The sequence below is a fragment of the Stegostoma tigrinum genome, chromosome 12, assembly GCF_030684315.1.
Source record: "Stegostoma tigrinum isolate sSteTig4 chromosome 12, sSteTig4.hap1, whole genome shotgun sequence".
Classification (NCBI taxonomy): domain Eukaryota; kingdom Metazoa; phylum Chordata; class Chondrichthyes; order Orectolobiformes; family Stegostomatidae; genus Stegostoma; species Stegostoma tigrinum.
The window spans coordinates 15,104,193-15,122,893 of NC_081365.1; the positions used below are offsets into that span (position 1 = coordinate 15,104,193).

General features: G+C 43.8%; 1 protein-coding gene across 4 annotated transcripts in view; it reads right to left on the reverse strand.

Annotated features, from left to right (window-relative positions):
* Positions 1–18,701, reverse strand: part of LOC125456771 (uromodulin-like 1) — a 103,295-nt gene that overhangs the window by 54,346 nt on the left and 30,248 nt on the right. For 2 of the 4 annotated variants that reach the window (XM_048540169.2, XM_048540171.2), the window contains exons 9-15: positions 15,170–15,389; positions 10,999–11,139; positions 8,432–8,566; positions 6,241–6,498; positions 5,512–5,646; positions 3,994–4,254; positions 3,007–3,141 (exon numbers count right to left, since the gene is read on the reverse strand). In XM_048540169.2, the coding sequence (XP_048396126.1) occupies positions 3,007–3,141; positions 3,994–4,254; positions 5,512–5,646; positions 6,241–6,498; positions 8,432–8,566; positions 10,999–11,139; positions 15,170–15,389 (1,285 nt within the window). The remainder of the gene's footprint in view (positions 1–3,006; positions 3,142–3,993; positions 4,255–5,511; positions 5,647–6,240; positions 6,499–8,431; positions 8,567–10,998; positions 11,140–15,169; positions 15,390–18,701) is intronic. The other 2 variants (XM_048540170.2, XM_048540172.2) reach the window with 2 other exon arrangements.

The window sequence follows — 18,701 nt, forward strand, 5'->3', positions numbered from 1 at the left end:
AGATATTTGGCTTCAGCAAATTCAATTTACACCAAATGATATCAAGAAATAGCTGAAGACACTGGAAACTGAAAAGGCAATAGGCTCTAACAATGTTGCAGCACACTGCTGAAGATGTATCCTCCAGGATGGCTGCATCCCTAACCAAGCCATGCTAATATGATTTGAACAATGTAATCTCTTCTAACAACTCACTACCTGGCAGTGTGGAGAAAAGTTCAGGTCTATCATAGACCACAAGAAGCAAACAAACTCAATCCAGTATATTACTGGATTAGTGTCCTCTCGATCATCAGTAAGACAATGGAAACAGTTGCCAACACTTCTATCAAGCAGCACATGTTTAACAATAATCTGCTTTATGAAACCTGGTTCGAGTTTCACCAAAGCCACTCAGCTCCTGACTTTATTATCAGCCTTGCAAAACATGGCTAAAACAATTGGATTCAGGGGTAAGGTCAGTGGAGGCACAAGGTAGATATTGAAGGCAAATTGGTATATCATGTGGTTGGATAACAAGGTGAGGTTCATGACATGGAAGAACCCAGGACCAGAGGTAGCAGCATTTAAGGTCCAACTAATGATCAACAGGATTTACCTATGGCAGTAAATAGAGCAATTATTTTTATGGTTTCCATTTTGCTGCTAAAATAATGAAGTTTAAATGTGTCAAGAGATGATGGGAACTGCAGATGCTGGAGAATCCAAGATAATAAAGTGTGAGGCTGGATGAACACAGCAGGCCAAGCAGCATCTCAGGAGCTCAAAAGCTGACGTTTCAGGCCTAGACCCTTCATCAGAAAGGGGGATGGGGAGAGGGTTCTGGAATAAATAGGGAGAGAGGGGGAGGCGGACCGAAGATGGAGAGAAAAGAAGATAGGTGGAGAGGAGAGTATAGGTGGGGGGGTAGGGAGGGGATAGGTCAGTCCAGGGAAGACGGGCAGGTCAAGGAGGTGGGATGAGGTTAGTAGGTAGGAAATGGAGGTGCAGCTTGGGATGGGAGGAAGGGATGGGTGAGAGGAAGAACAGGTTAGGGAGGCAGGGGCAGGCTGGGCTGATTTTGGGATGCAGTGGGGGGGAGGGGAAAAGCTGGGCTGGTTGTGTGATGTAGTGGGGGGAGGGGACGAACTGGGCTGGTTTTGGGACCTAGCCAAACTCGCCCTCACCCTCAACAACTTCTCTTTCGATTCCTCCCACTTCCTACAGACAAAGGGGATGGTCATGGGCACCCGCATGGGCCCCAGCTATGTCTGCCTCTTTGTAGGTTACGTGGAACAGTCCCTCTTCCGCACCTACACAGGCCCCAAACCCCACCTCTTCCTCCGTTACATTGATGACTGTACCGGCGCCGCCTCTTGCTCCCCAGAGGAGCTCGAACAGTTCATCCACTTCACCAACACCTTCCACCCCAACCGTCAGTTCACCTGGGCCATCTCCAGCACATCCCTCACCTTCCTGGACCTCTCAGTCTCCATCTCAGGCAATCAGCTTGTAACTGATGTCCATTTCAAGCCCACTGACTCCCACAGCTACCGAGAATACACCTCCTCCCACCCACCCTCCTGCAAAAATTCCATCCCCTATTCCCAATTCGTCAGCCTCCGCTGCATCTGCTCCCATGATGAGGCATTCCACTCCCGCACATCCCTGATGTCCAAGTTCTTCAAGGACCACAACTTTCCCCCCACAGTGGTCGAGAACGCCCTTGACCGCGTCTCCCGTATTTCCCGCAACACATCCCTCACACCCCGCCCCCGCCACAACCGCCCAAAGAGGATCCCCCTCGTTCTCACACACCACCCCACCAACCTCCGCATACAACGCATCATCCTCCGACACTTCCGCCATCTACAATCCGATCCCACCACCCAAGACATTTTTCCATCCCCACCCTTGTCTGCTTTCTGGAGAGACCGCTCTCTCCGTGACTCCCTTGTTCGCTCCACACTGCCCTCCAACCCCACCACACCCGGCACCTTCCCCTGCAACCACAGGAAGTGCTACACTTGCCCCCACACCTCCTCCCTCACCCCGATCCCAGGCCCCAAGATGACTTTCTATATTAAGCAGAAGTTCACCTGCACATCTGCCAATGTGGTATACTGTATCCATTGTACCCAGTGTGGCTTCCTCTACATGGGGGAAAACAAGCGGAGGCTTTGGGACTGCTTTGCAGAACACCTCCGCTCGGTTCGCAATAAACAACTGCACCTCCCAGTCGCGAACCATTTTAACTCCCCCTCCCATTCTTTAGATGACATGTACATCATGGGCCTCCTGCAGTGCCACAATGATGCCACCCGAAGGTTGCAGGAACAGCAACTCATATTCCGCTTGGGAACCCTGCAGCCCAATTGTATCAATGTGGACTTCACCAGCTTCAAAATCTCCCCTTCCCCCACCACATCCCAAAACCAGCCCAGCTCTTCCCCTCCCCCCACTGCATCCCAAAACCAGCCCAGCCTGTCTCTGCCTCCGCCTCCCTAACCTGTTCTTCCTCTCACCCATCCCTTCCTCCCACCCCAAGCTGCACCTCCATTTCCTACCTACTAACCTCATCCCACTTCCTCGACCTGTCTGTCCTCCCTGGACTGACCTATCCCCTCCCTACCTCCCCACCTATACTCTCCTCTCCACCTATCTTCTTTTCTCTCCATCTTCGGTCCGCCTCCCCCTCTCTCCCTATTTATTCCAGAACCCTCACCCCATCCCCCTCTCTGATGAAGGGTCTAGGCCCGAAACTTCAGCTTTTGTGCTCCTGAGATGCTGCTTGGCCTGATGTGTTCATCCAGCTTCACACTTTGTTATCTAAGAGTTAAATGTGGGTGAGTTGAAAAGTGAGCGATGGTATTGTAGTAATATCAGTGGATAGTCATCCAGCATTCCAGGCTAATGCTCCGAGGACATGTTCTGTCCCTTGGTAACCTTTTGCGTAAATATTTAACAAGCAACTAACAACACCAAGAAGACAAATGCTGAAATACTGACAAAACATTTCTCACATACAGCATGGAGGCATTTCGGTATACACAAAGTCCATTGGAAATCCAGATGTGTTTGGATAGATGGTCATTGTGGAGACAACCCCAGTATTAGATTGTCTTGGGCTAGGTGTATAGCTGAGAACATCCATGATGGTTTCTGTCAACAAAAAGAATGAGGTAAATTTATAACGAATTACAACATTGACATATAAGTGCGGTTTTAAGGGAGGTCAGTCATAAAACTACAAAGAAAATTCCAGCAAATTTAGAAGTCTTTAGTGGTACTTACTCTCTCAGCAATTTTAGCCCAGACATAAAACTTTAGATTTCTAAAGACATTCAAGTTCAATTGAATTTTGAACCATTTTCACCTGACCATCCAATGTTTGACAGGAAAAGAACAGCAGAGTGTTTTTTATTCACTCACAGAATGTGTATATCTCTGGCTAGGCAGTATTCATTGGCCATCCCTGATTGCTCAGAGGGCAGTGAAGAGTGAACCACATTGCTGTGGGCCTGGAGCTGCACGTAGTCCTGACCAGGTAAGGATGGCGGTTTTCCCACCTAAAGGACAGTAGTAAAGGGAGTCAAACTATATGGATGGCTCTTTCACAGAGTAGAAACAGCAACAAATGGACAAATAGCCTCCTTCTGTGTTGCAACAATTCTGGGATTCTGTTACAGCTCCATGTAACTTAACTTTATAAGTCCTGGCAAGAGATACTCTTTTGTTAATTCTTGGAGAATAGGCATCAATGACAACCACCTAGAATCTTTCTATCACAGTCATAGGACCTAAATAATCAAAGAGCTTTCAGGAGCACTGGCAAAAGGAAAAATCAGGTTGAAATAAATAATGAGAAAATGAATTTATTTCTACAAATAGTCATAACATTGGAAAAACTTTGAATTTCAAGCATACAATTTTGATTTTCAACCCACAATGGGCTGAATCTAAGAAGAAAATATTTCTATCATTATAGAAATTTCCCAGTCCCTGTGCTGTTACCTGTTTTCACACTCAGCTCTGCAGGGGGGCTCTCGTCTTCACAGGCTTGGGAGAATACACTCACAGTGTACTCAGTATCAGGCTCCAAACCTGACACAATCCACCCGAGCTCCATGGTCTCTGTCTCATTCACAATGGCGTTGTTCTTTAAGACCTGTGCAATAAACAGCTGCTCTTCGTAAGTGTCTGTTGTCCACGTCAGGTGGAAGCTGGTAGTGGTCACGTTGGAAGCAGTCAGGTTTATAACTGGGGAAAGAGCTGCTGAAAGCACAAGGTATAACAACGAAAGAATTAGTCAATGCTAAAGGCCACCTAGTAGCAAGTCTTTCAGGCATGTTTACCACTGGCATCTGAGATCTTTGAGTACATTCACTTTCACCAGTCCTTCTACTTGGTATTAATCTAAGTTGCAAATACTAAGTTAGGAAAAATGCATATATGAGGTTCAGGTTTGATATAAACAGTAAATTAATAGCAGGTCGTATCACATCAGAGTGCACTAAGATTCCCTCTTGTGAGACCTCAGGTTGAACCTAAGAGTAGGGATACATTACTGTTTAGCTTCATGAATTTAGCATTAAGAAACTAGTTAGATCTTCCCAGGAATAGTCCTTTATGCCTCGATAGTCAAAGCTTAAACCATGATGTCATTTGACTCTTTCAGCTGCTGTCTACCATATACAACAGTTATTTCAGTAGTCACCCACAGAGAATGATATTCTGTATAAATGCCTGTCAGCATTGTTCATGTAGGTTTTGTTAACAATTATTCTCTCCTAAACAAATTCCTGCATTGATAGAGATATGTACAGCTTTGGTAGGGTTGATCTGAGCAAAGTGTTTCTTTTGGCCTGATAGTTGGTAATCACGTTAGAGAAATGTAAGATCATTGGCCATAGTATCAGGGCAAAACGAAGAGAAAGTTTTTATGTAGTGAGTTGTTATGATCCAGAATGCCCTCTTGAAGTTCAAAACCTTAGAAGAAAATTAAATATGTACGTGAATGGATGACAGAGTGTGATTAGACATTTACAAGGAAGAAGCAATCAGAAATGGTACTACAAGATGATCGTTCATGGAAGTCTGATAGTTCCCCGATACCTTGATTCTGGGTTGAATGGCAAGTCAAGGTGAGATTGACCTTCAGATTTGATTTAATGAAGCCTTGAAATGACAACGGTTCCTGTTTCTGGGCCTCACTGGTGAAGCATATCCTACGCGTGTACAACATGCATTATGCAAGTTTCCCAGGGTTTCTTTCAACCATCAATGGAAAATCATGGAAAACATGGGGAAATTAGGAATACAGTACTGGCACTTCCTCTAGGGTTCCTGTGTCTTCCAATTTCATTCCAATGGAAAATGGAATGGAACTGTGGAAATGCAATGTATTTGAGCAAGGAATACAAGCTAATTCTTGTTTGTGGGAACATTGCTTGACTTTCATAGCACAAAACTGAATACAGCACAGAATGTAGCTCGCAACACAGTACCAGAGATAAAACAACTATTACATACCACACGGAAGTACTTCTGCATAAGGAAAGCCATTTGAAAAAGTGGAACTGTTCAGGTAGATGGCCACTGTTGAGGTAAATCTGGTGCTAGATTGAATTGAATTGAGTGTAGAAGCTGGTCCAGTAAAGATGGTGTCTGTTAAGAGATAACAAGCAGCTGTAACTAACTCATAACAAGGCTAGCAAAGAACTATAGCTTGAGAGTTGCTGTATCATCATGTGGTTATAAGAATTCCAAGCAATCACATGCAAGATATTTACACATCATTGTATTGTGAATAAGATTCAGAGGAATTGTTTTGCATACATTTAATATTTATTAATATTTGCAAAAGATAGTAGCCAGAAAAGTATTAGAGTACCAAAATAGCTTAGACAAATTCATAGTTAAACACAAATGGTTACAGTGATAGCAAATGCATTGATTGGGGCAATGTTGTACTAAAGAACCAAAAACAAAAGCACTGAGAGTGAAATTTTCCATTGGAATGCAGTCAATGATAATCGTTGCTTTATTTACATGCCCGGTCCATGCATACCAGTGATCTACAAGGTCTTTATAGTGCCATGGTAGTGTCCCTACCTCTAGGCTAGAAGGGACATGGGTTCAAGGCCCATGTGCTCCAGAGTTGTGTTTGAACAGGTTGATTGAAATATCTATCAGTGATCTACATTCATGTGGCTGCCAAGAATCTCAAGTTCATTCGAAATATTTCCCAATTACAATTACCTGTTTTTACACTCAGCTCTGCAGCGGGAGTTTCATCTTCACAGGCTCGGGAGGTAACACTCACAATGTACTCTGTCTCAGGCTCCAAATCTGACACAGTCCACTCCAGTTTAACAGTTTCCGTTTCGTTCACGACGCTAGCATTCTTCAACAGTTGCACAATAAACGTTTGTTCCTGGTTGAGCTCTGTGGTCCAAGTTACTTGCAAACTGGTGCCAGTGACCTTGAAGACAGTCAAGTTGATAACTGGAGAAGGAGCTGAGTGAGGAAAGTATAAGAATGAAATGGTCAGCCTGAATGACCTGGCTCAATGGTCATCCACACAAGGAGTTCCATGGCAACCCTAATGCAGGACCCTATTTTATCAGCAGGCAGAGATAAGCACCGCTTAATATATGATAATAGTGCCCAATGAGGCTAATAAGGGACGAATGGCATTTCAGTGGCCAACTGAACAAGGTGCCAACCAAGATTGTCCGTCTCAGTATATAACCTGATAGGACAGGTGAGCAGGCTGGTATGCCCCATTCATTAGTCACGTCAAACCACTTCCTCATCAAAAGTCTAAGCCTTTGCTTCCCTGCGCTCTTCCAAACACAAAATGGGTGTGGAAGCATGGCATTCAAACTATCGAATCTACATCAACCCTCCAAAGCATACTCCACCCAGACCTGTCCACCTACCCTATCCCTACAACCCTGCATTTCCCATGGCTAGCCCACCTAGCCTGCACATCCCTGGACACTATGGGCAATTTAGCATGGCTAATATACCAAACCTTTACTCCCCTTCCAACGTCCAGCTGGTGCCAATCCCAACACCATAAACCTTGCTGTGGGCAGAGACCATTCTGCCTATGTGATTTTCCCAAGTATAAAACTGCACCAGCATGTTCTGTCCATTCATTTCAGATTGTACCGCTGGACAACAGCTTGTAAATGAGAGATAATGGGAAATGCAGATGCTGGAGAATTCCAAGATAATAAAATGTGAGGCTGGATGAACTCAGCAGGCCAAGCAGCATCTCAGGAGCACAAAAGCTGACGTTTCGGGCCTAGACCCTTCATCGGCCCAAAACGTCAGCTTTTGTGCTCCTGAGATGCTGCTTGGCCTGCTGTGTTCATCCAGCCTCACATTTTATTAGCTTGTAAATGATTTTTGATCATTCAAACCAGCCAGTGCCTCCCACAGTCTTGCATAATCAATGAGTGGTGAGCTATTTTGATTGTCCCCAATCCCTGCCCCAGTTCCCTCCTGGGAGTTCAAACTTTACCCAAGAAATTTGTGCCAGTGAGAAAGTTTTCCATTTACATTGATAAAGATTTTATTGCTAAATCTATATACATATTAATCATCTGAAAGGAGCGCACATCAAATAAATCTGGTAACACTTAAGTGTAGGAAATTTAACAAGGCAATTGGGTTAACTGGAATTACACAGTAAAATAACATCTGCATTATAACAAATCTCCTGTGTTATTTTTCTCTCAATAGCCATAAAATAATTGCTAGTCTGAACAAAAGAAATCGAAGCAGGAGCTGACCGTTCAGCAAGCTTAGAGCCATTTCCACCACTCAATAAGATCATGCTGATCTAAGTATTGTCTTAATTCCACTGCCTATCCAATAAACTCCTTGACTTCTTTATCAATCAAAATTGGGGGAATTTATCTTAAAGATATTCAATGATCTCTGTGGAAGACAATTTCAAACACTAAAGACCTTCTGAAAGAATAAATTCTCCCTCATCTTTCATCTTAAATGAACTCTTATTCTGAGACTGTGTCCTCCTGTCCTAGATCCCTTCACAATGGAAATAGACCTCTTGTCTATTTTTTTTTAAATGCCTTCAGATTCTTATAAGTTTCAATAAGATCACAACTCATTCTTTTGAGCCCACAGCAGCTGTCCTTTCTTCAATTCAACTTTCTTGTTTGATCTGTGCGTACGCATGTGCATGTGTGTGTGTGATTGTGAGTGTTTATATGGATATGCACATGTGTATTTGGGTACATCCGCATGCATGCACCTCTGAGCACCTTTGTGCATGTGTGTATGACATTGGTTGATAATGACCAATGCACTCTCCCATGTGATAATAAAATATTATCCAGATCTAGATCTGTTTGCAATAAAGCATCTGAACTTACAATATGAAAAAAACAAAATAGAAACAGCGAAGATCACATACCACAGTGAGGAGCGTTTGCAAATGGAAAGCCAGCTGAAAATCCAGGCCCACTCACATAGGTGATCATTGCAGAGGGAAAAACAGTCGATGATTGTCCCTGGGTACTTGTAGGAGCTAGCACAGTTGTAGTGGCTTCTGTTAAAAGATAACATTGGGTAGTTTCACAACAGATTTTTAAACCATTGATTTTGGATGAGGGCATTGATGACAAAGTCACTCTCCCTAGCTACCCTGAGAATTAGTTTCTCTTGAAACCACTGATGAAGGCAGTTTGATGTAACTTGCTTCAGAGAGCAGCCAAACTTCTGGCTAGTCCCCATTTTCAAGGACCCACCTGTAACTCTAGGCAGCCAACTTTGTGCCATTGAAGGTCTTGAATGTTTTAAATTTAACTTATCAGTTTTCTACCCCACCCCGGCCTCACTCTCCCAAAGCCCCGGCTGATTGCTACCCTCTCCTGGAAACAGGTTTCTGATTCAAACTGGGCTCCAGCTTCCTCTTCCAGTGATGACAATTCAGTCCAATGTCTCACTGGCTGGGATTCTGTTCAGGCCAAAGGGATTCTCACCCACCAGACAGAGGAATTCCCATCGGATCTGCGGGGAACACCAGTCAGAGCCAAGAGCACTTTAGGCCACCGTCGCAGTCACTTCCCCATGGTTGAGATCTCATCGGGAGGGATCTCCCATCAGCTGAGAGCTGATCAGAGGCTGGCAGCACTTCATGAAGACAGGCCCATCAGGAGTGGTTGCCGCTGGCATCCATCCACCCACTCGAGAGCATCATGGGATCTAAGGCCAAAGCTGACTGGGGGTGGAGTTGTGATCATAGAATGGGAGCTGTGGTAGAGGAAGGCAGGAGCAGGGTCAGAGGCAAGAGCTGACTATTATGCCTCTCCATAGTATAGGGTACCTGCTCGCGAAGGAACTCTCTAACATCACCATCACCCCCACTCCCATTCCACCTCATTCGCCTGCTTCACCACCATCCGCAGCCCCCTCCCAACACCCTCCACGCACTTAGGGCCAATGAAGAAGGCCTCCACTTGAACCCTGAGCTCCATTGGATTGCAATGTGTTTAGGGATAATAGATGTCATTCAGCTCATTAATGAGCCCAGTTAATACACTGTCATTGATGGGATTGGAATCCCACGTCAATCCTTTCTGACCCCTGACCAAATCCAGGGGAGGCTTTGCCACTTGGCAGGAGACTGACGAGGAGCATCTCCCCATGATTACGAGGACCAGCTACCGTGTTTCCCATCACAACGGGCTGCAGCCCATTAACTCCATCTGTCCCTCAGTATTCAATGTTCCCAATGAGGACATTAGGATGAAGTCTGTGAATGTAATTTATTGAAGACACCCAAATGTCAGGCAGAGCTGACAGAGTTCCAGCCAGTTCAAAGCTTTGAAAGCATGGATGAAGCTGAAAAATTACAGCAAAATATTGTGTCAAAAATTTAATTTGTAGCATTTCACCAGATTTTCCAAATTTCTTCTGTATGCCTGGGAAAAGAGCAAGGGAGGTGGGCCTATAAATGGATAATTCTTGATTCTATCTATACAGCCCGCTGCCTTGGGAAAGCAGCCAAAGTAAGCCAGGACCCCTCCCACCCTAGTTATACTCTCTTCCACCCACTTCCATCAGAAAGAATATACAAAAGCTCCTTCCCCGCTGTTATTAGACTTATGAATAGAGCTCTCACAATGATCTTTCTCTACACCTTCTCTGTAGCTGTAAAAATATATTCTGCAGATAACAAGGTGTGGAGCTGGATGAACACAGCAGGCCAAGCAGCATCATAGGAGCAGGAAGGCTGACATTTCGGGCCTAGACCCTTCATCAGAAAGCATCCTGTTCTATTATCCTGATGTACTTATGTAAGGTATTATTTGTCTGCTTGGCAACTAAACAATACTTTTCACTGTATCTCGGTATATGTGAAAATAATAAATCAAATCAAATCAAATCAAAGAGATAGAAAAGGCAAGATAGGCTGAAGGGCCTCCTTCCAAGACAAATGATTGTATGCATCTATGATGGTCTCAGGAAAGAGGGTCATCAGATGGGGACCATTCGCGGCCTCCACAAATTCAAAGAAGCAAGCAAGACAAAATTGCTTGGATTTCTTGGACATATTGGTGGGCTTCAGTTGAAGGGTTTGATGGGACCTGCTGATTAACCAAAGTTGAAGTTTGGTTATATTTTTTAGTGATGTCTAAGATTGTTATCCATCTCAAAGGGTCTCCAGCAACAGCTAAGAAAGGGCACTGAGCAAGGGGAGCTGGGTAGTACCTACAAACCCTCCCTGGACAAAGGGAGGGCCGGTTTTGGGTAAAGGCCTCAGAGAGAGAGACAAAGGATTCCTCATCCTAGATATGAACCAGTACTCTATTATTCTAGTTTAGCCTTAATTTCTCTCAATGTTTGTAGAGACCTGATTAAATTGGAATAAAGGATCCTTGTTATATGATCTTTGGGCCATCCATAAATTTCCCATTTACATCCACAAAAGAAACTGTTTAAATTTGCAACTACTTTGTCCAGCAAATCAGGCCTCACCTTCACAGGATCTGCCAGGCCAAGTTGGGCTCACATCTGTGTAATGCTCACTGCAGATGCAGATGTATGACCCTTCAGTGTTTTTGCACATTGCATGAGGTGAACAGTCATTGTAAATTGGGGAGGTACATTCGTTGGCATCTAAAGTAGGAAACATTTTGAAACAATTTAATGGAATCCCGCTGTTACAAATTAAATACCACTGACTTCCAATGAGATCTACAATGAACGTATAGCCGTTCTCAATTGCCATTTAAAGAATACAACATGATTTATTAATGCTTTGCAGGGAAGGGAATCTGCTGTCCTTACTTGGTCTGGCCCACAGATGACAACTCCAGATCCACAATGGTACAGTTGATTGTTAGCTGCTCTCTGGGCCAGTAGGGATGGGCAATAAAATGCTGGCCTAGCCAGCCATGCACACATCCTAAGATCAAATGAAAAAAAAACATGCCGACAACCAATTACTGAGTGGTAATTAGTGTCAGTGCCCCACTGCAGGATGGGGTCCCATTCCATCGGGTAGATAACTCATGTACAATACCAGAGTTATGCCCTTATCACAATCTGAACATTCAAACTATTATCTCAAACCAGTGAACTCTGCACTGGACATCTGTGCTATGATCCTTTTGTTTATTCTTTCATGGAATATGGACATTGCCGGCAAGGCCAATATTTGGTGCCTATCCAGAACTGCCTTTGAACTGAGTGGCTTGTCTGTTTCAGAGGGCAGTTAAGAGTCAATCAAGTTGCTGGAGTCACATGTAGTTCAGACCGAGTAAGGATGGTAGATTTCCTTCACTAACTGGCATTAGTGAGCCATGTGGGTTTTTGCAATAACTAGTGATAGTCGCCATTACCGAGGCTAACTTTATCCCCAGGTTTACTTATCAAATTTAAATTTCCACCAGTTGCCAGCCTGCACGAAGTTTTAATTTGTGTCCCTTGGGCATTTCTAAACCTCTGTGTTGCTAGGCCAGTGATATTACCCCTATGTAACAACTCTCTCACAATGAAGAATGATCACCGATTCCGGTATCGGAGGTTAGGCTCCTCCCACCCCACCACACCCCTCCATAGAACTGAAAATCAGCACAAGGCTGGGCCTTCAGGGGGGGAGAGATTAACTCTTCAGGAGGGAATGTTGAAAGATCATTAATTGTGGGATCACTTGAAGGAGCATTATTATTGTTATTACAGGTCCTTTTGTTGTCTTTTAAGCACACAAAACAACTAGAAGCCATTCACATTCCACTTACTCTTGGTCTAATTCCCTCTTCATAGGAGCATTGAAATTAAAAGTAGGATTAGGCCACTCAGCCCTTCAATATGATCACGGCTGATCCTGTATCTCAACGCCAAATTCCCATGTTCTCTCCATACTCCTGGATGTTTTTAATGTCGAACAATTTGTCAATTTTTTTTAATATACTCAGGTATCTGGCCTCCACAGCCTTCTGTGGTAGCAAATCCCACAGGTTAACCATCCTCTGAATGAAGAATGTTTCCTCATCTCAGTCCTAAATGCCTTACCTCACACCCTGATGTTATGCCCCTGGTTCTACAAGCCCCAACTAGTATTATCATCCTTCCTGCATCCAGTCTATTCAGCGCCATTAGAATTTTTTTTACATTTCAATCAGATTCCTCTTATTTTTCTAAACTGCAGTAAATACAGGCCCAGTCAAACCAATTTCTCCTCATAATCACAGCCCTGGCATCCCTGGGATTGGCCCTTGCAATCCGTCTTTCTCACTTCAGGTGAGAAAAGAAAGCCTTAAACTGATATTTTATTAAGACAATGCTTTTTAACAACAATCTGAACTGTGTAAAGCCTATAGGTGAAGGCGTGTCATGCACGGGTCTAACTCAGCAACTCACGACCAACTATGCTGGAGATCAATAAGCCAATAATTCCAGACATCAGAAAGGGGGCTGGTTATTCTTTTAGTTAAAACTAAAGAGGCTGGAAGTCTAAAAGTCAGGACAAAGCAGAGATTTTGTCCACTGAACGCGAAAATGGCGAAAAAACACAACAGAGGAAATGGTGATGATGTGAGAAATTAATGATGTAATGATATTAGCAACGCAGATCCCAGTGCCAAATTTTTGAGAATGTGGGCTTGAATCCTACCCTGGCAGATAATTTTTTTTTTTAAGTTCTAGATTAAAACCTTGTCTAATGGTAAGTATGGAACCACTGTCCCTTGTTGCAAAAAAAAAGCAATCTGGTTCATTAATGTCCCTTTAGGAAAGGGAATTCCATTCTTTTCATAGCCTGGCCTTCATATGATTCCAACCACAGCAACATGGTTGATTCTGGAAATTCCTACGATACCAATAATTTCAGTGGAAATCAGGGATGATCACCAAATGCCAGCCTTGCCAACGACTCCCACGTCCCATGCCAGAATAAAGATATAAAAGGTAAGTTGCCAGTCAAGCAGTCTGCCCATTATCCAACATGACAGCAGAAGCTGCATGTGATGCCCGGCTTAGAAATTGCAATCAGGTCATTTATTTGAAAATCAAGGGTGGTATGGTGCCTCAGTGGTTAGCACTGCTACCACACAGCTTCAGGGGCCCAAATTCAATTCCAGCCTCAGGTGACTGTCTGTGTGGAGTTTACACATTAACCTTGTGTTTGTCTGGATATTATGGTTTTCTCCCACACTCCAAAAATGTGCAGGCTAGGTGAACTGGCAATGCTAAATTGCCCATAGCGCCCAGGGATGCCCAGGCTAGGAGGATTAGCCCTGGGAAATTCAGGAGTTGTGGCTGGGATGATCTTCAGCTTGTTGGTGTGGACTTAATGAGGTGAATGGCCTGCTTCCACACTGTAAAGATCCTATGATCCAGATGCTAGGAATGTTTTTCATTCATGGCAAATGAGCAACTCTGGCTTGGCTGGCATTTATTGGTTATCCCTATTTGCCCAGAGGGCAGTTAAAAGTTAATCATATTTCTGTGAGTCTGGAGTCACGTAGAGATCAGACCAGGTGAGGACAAGTGATTTCCTACCTAAAAGTGAACCACACGGGCGCCTTTTATATAAAGACAATCTACACAGTCGTCGTTGAGCTAGCTGTTTGTTCCAAAATTTTATTCAGTGTAAATTTCATCATCTTCCTGAGCAAGATTTGAGCTCACATTCCCAGAACACTAGCCTGGGTCGCAGGATTATCAGTCCAGTAACGTTACCATGACGCCTTATAAGATTAATAAGCTCTTCCTAATAGCCCCAAAGATGTCACAACTAAATTCAACTTATTGGATATTTTTAAATATAATGTAATCTCACTTATTCAGTAAGTTGGCTGCCCCAAGTTCCACTACTGAAGTAGTAGTGAAGATCTTCTGAGTAAGGGTGAATGCTTTCACCAGCGGGTACAGGGCCCAATCATTAAGCTGATTCCAGCTGATAAATCTGGGCACAGTTTGGGCAGTTCACAGTGGATGCCCTGCCCTGCTATAGTTTCAGTGCTGCAGCCGCAAATATAACTCATGAAACAACGTAATCTGCTTCCTAGGGTGAGTGGCCAAACAAAATTTGACGACAAATCATTTAAGGAGATATGTGAATAAATGATCAAATGCTTGGTCAAGGAAGAATACTTTTAAGTAAACATGCAAAGAAAGAGAGGGAGAGAAAGAAAGATACAGAGAGAAAGAGGGACAGAAAGACACAGAGAAAGACAGATAGAAAGGTAGAGAGACATGGAGAGAGCAGAGAAAGAGAGTTGGGGGTCGGGGAGGAGTCCAGAGTGATTCATCCTGGGACACTAGAATGTCGTATTGATAATGACGTAGACACTGAGGGTGAAGCGATCAAAATTAGGGAAACACAAGGAATTGGAGTTGGAGGAGTGCAGAAATCTGGGAGGGTTGTAGGATTGGAGGGGGTGAGTGAGGGGCCAGGCTGTGGAGGGATTGGTAAGTGAGGATAGACATTTCAAAACTGAGGCATTGTCGGATTGGGAGGCGACAGGAGCCACCGAGCACAGAGCTTTGGGAAGTAGGACTTGATTGTGCAATGGAAGAGCCAGCAGACTTTTGGACACGCTAAAGTCAATTAAAGGTGGGCGACAGGAACAGGAGAACAACACATAAGTATTAGCTGGACGGTTTTTGCACCCTTTAAGAGAATCCAGATGTACTCACTTACCTGAAATGGAGGTTCTATTACGATCATATGCAAAGATGGAGCTATTGTAAAGAGAGGAAATCAGAGCAGAGGATATATTCCACACATTCAGCGTAACTCCCTGATCAATGACGATTTCAAAGTTTACCACAATACTGCCATTGCTGAGAGATTTTATCCGGACCAGCACTTTCCCATTTTGGTATAATTGATGAATTGCTGTTGGGAGAGAGTTTTCGAGCTGAAAAACAAAGTGTTATAATCTCTTGAGTGTAGTAATTTCTAATTTGTGTTTGGTTTTATACTTGTCAGTGTTAAGTTCCTGCTTGAGTCTGTAAATTCACAGAAGAGCACAGAGATAACAAGGTGTAGAGCTGGATGAACACAGCAGGCCAAGCAGCATCATAGGAGCAGGAAAGCTGACGTTTCGGGTCTAGACCCTTCTTCAGAAATGTCTAGGCCTGAAACCTCAGCCTTCCTGCTTCTCTGATGCTGCTTGGTCTGCTGTGTTCATCCAGCTCTACACCTTGTTATCTCAGATTCTCCAGTATCTGCAGTTCCTACTATCTCCTCACAGTAAAACACCCTGTGTTTATGATACCAAAAAGTCTAATAAAAAGTTTTCAACAATAATAGCCACAGTGTACATTCATATAGCATCTTTAATAAAACAAACAATCCCAAAAAAACTTCACAGGAGTATTGTGAAACAAAATACAATGCAAAGCCACATAAGGGGATGAAGTCAGATATTGTTAGTGAAGTTAGTAGGCTAGCTCATGATGCCTTAGGTGCAAAGTCAGAAGATGGAAGACTTGCATTAATACAGTAAGTCCCAGTTGCCCCAGTTTCAGTCACCTCATTTTAAATAATTCTACTTTACATTATTTGGTGAATTGAGTCCCTTTTTAGGCTCATGTCTAATGTTTGGGAGTTTCATTTTCATGCTGAGTGTCTGGATAAACCCGAATGGCAGTGCGATGGAGCATTGTCTATTGCTCCCTGAGCCTCCTTGCCCTCTGGCCAGAAGCTTAGCTCTTGCAACCCCCTTCCTGCCTCTTGCTGCTCATCTCACAGCAGGGGATTGGGAGATGGAAGCTGTGGGTTGGAGATGGGAGGGAGCAGGACGAGAAATGATCCACAGAAGCCAGAGAAATGGCAGTGAGCTGAAAGACTTTCAGGAAAGAAGGTCTAGGGTCAGCATTGTGTGGCAAGTGAGAGGTTCAACAAGCAAGACCAGTGGCAAACAGGACATCGTAGAGTTATAGAGTCATACTGCGCAGAAACAAACCCTGTGGTCCAACGCGTCCTCACCGTCCTAGACCCATTTACCAGCATTTGTCCGATATCTCTCCAAACACTTTCTATCCATAAACTCATCCAGATGCCTTTTAAATGCTGTAATCATACCCGCCTCCACCACTTCCTCTGGTTGCACATTCCATGCCTCTGCATGTAAATGTTACCACTCAGGTCCTTGTTTTGTCCTCGGCTTCTCTGTTCAATAAGTGTGCTTATTCTGTAGATTCCTGGGTCAAATTCACACATTCACAAAATCAGCCTTCTGAATATGAAATGGAGTTGTCTATACATAATATTTAGATATTTGCCATATCAAGTGGGTTTGCTCTGCGCTGTTTTGCAGCGCTCAGTCTGTAATTGTGTTTGGGCAGTCTTGTTCTCAGAGTATAATTCTGTGACTGGTCTGCTGTGTGTTGTTTGTAATTGTTTCTCTGTGTTGCTTTGTGTTCAGTATGTAATTGTCTGTCTGTTTTGTTGTTTGTTCAACCTGTAATTGTGCAAGTAAATAGTTAGCATCTCTCTATGTTTCTTTTATATTTTGAAATTTATTTTATAGATTATTTCATTTACTGACAGAGAAATATCATCATGTAAAATACTTCAATGACAAAGTATGATGCTTTAATTTTGTTTTTATTGGGAAAGGTCATACAGAACCCAACTACAGTTTCTACATTGGTTTCAAAGGGAAAATCTGACATGTTTCATTGAAAGCAATTACGGCTGAAATGAAAACTTTCACTGCAATGCCTTCCATGACCACTAGAAGTCTCAAAGCAACTTACGGCCAGTGAAATACTTTCTGAAGTGACATCAGAATCAGCAGCTACTATATGAGTGGAGATACCATCGACAAGGTGGGCCAATGGCAAAAGAAGGCACCTGAGGATCGGTGACTCTGTCGTTGGTTAGGTCCAACACTGGGGGCAGCAAAGCAGTGGTAAAAGGGCATCACAGTGGCAATGACAAGATGGACCCAATCACGTCTCTAACATTGGTGATTTCGGCGCAGGCAAAGGTGAGGCGGTGGGGCAGAAGAATTGGCTCAGTGGCAAAAGATAGCAGCTGAAGAGTGGCAACTTCAATGTTGATTGGGTCCTGTGTACATGGTAGCGAGGAGGTGGAGGAGGGATCGCAGCACAGGCATTGTGGATGACAAGCTGGTTCAGGAGCGATGGACTCTGTTTACGCTCGAACTATTCAAATGGTGTTGGATCATGGCAACAGTAGAGAAGTTTTTCACTGTATTTACCTGCCATTCTCACAGAAAAATACACTTGACAATAAAATTATTCATTCAAAAATATCATTCATTCATTATCACAAAACCAGGGGATCAATGGGCAGTACAGGAGGGCATGCCAGGAGCAGCACCAGGAGTACCTGAAAATGAGGTGCCAACTTGGCGAAGCTACCAAACAGGAATACTTGCATGCCAAACAGCATGAACAGCAAGTGATAGACAGAGCTAGCTGATCCCATTGCTGATGGATCAGATCTAAGCTCTGGTGGAAGCACTGGATGCTGCAAAGGCAAAGGACCCTGACACTATTCTATCGATAGTACTAAGACTTATGGTCCAGGCCTTGCTACTCCCTGAGCCAAGCTCTTCCAACGCTGTTACAACGCTGATGCAAAGGTGCCAGTGTTGGCCTGGGGTGGATAAAATCAGAAGTCATATGACATCAGGATATAGTCCAACAGGTTTCTATGTGAAATCACAAGCTTTCAGAGTGTTGTTACTTCATCAGGTGAGGCCAACTCTGCAGGAGTCCTCAGGGTTGTGTCCTAGGCCCAACCATTTTCAATTCTCAGATCAGAAATGCAGAGGTTCCCGATGATTGCACAACGTTCAGCACCATTCACAACCACTCAGATAGTGAAGGAGTTTGTTTTCAAGCAACCCACTTAGGGGAGGCAAACGCCTAGAGGTATTATCACTGGACTGTTAATCCAGAGACCCAGACAATATTCTGTGGACCTGGGCTCAAATCCCACTACAGAAATTCAATAAATATCTGGAGTTAAAGAGTCTAATGATGACTGTGAATCCATCAATAATTGTTGGGGAAAAAACCCATCTGAATTACTAAGGCCCTTTTAGGGAAGGAAACTGCTATTCTTGCCTGATCTGGCCTATACGTGACTCCAGACCCCCAGCAATGTGATTGACGCTTAACTGCCCTCCGAGGCAGTTAGGTATGGGCAATAAATGCTGGCTGGTCAGTAATACCCTCAACCCGTGAATGAA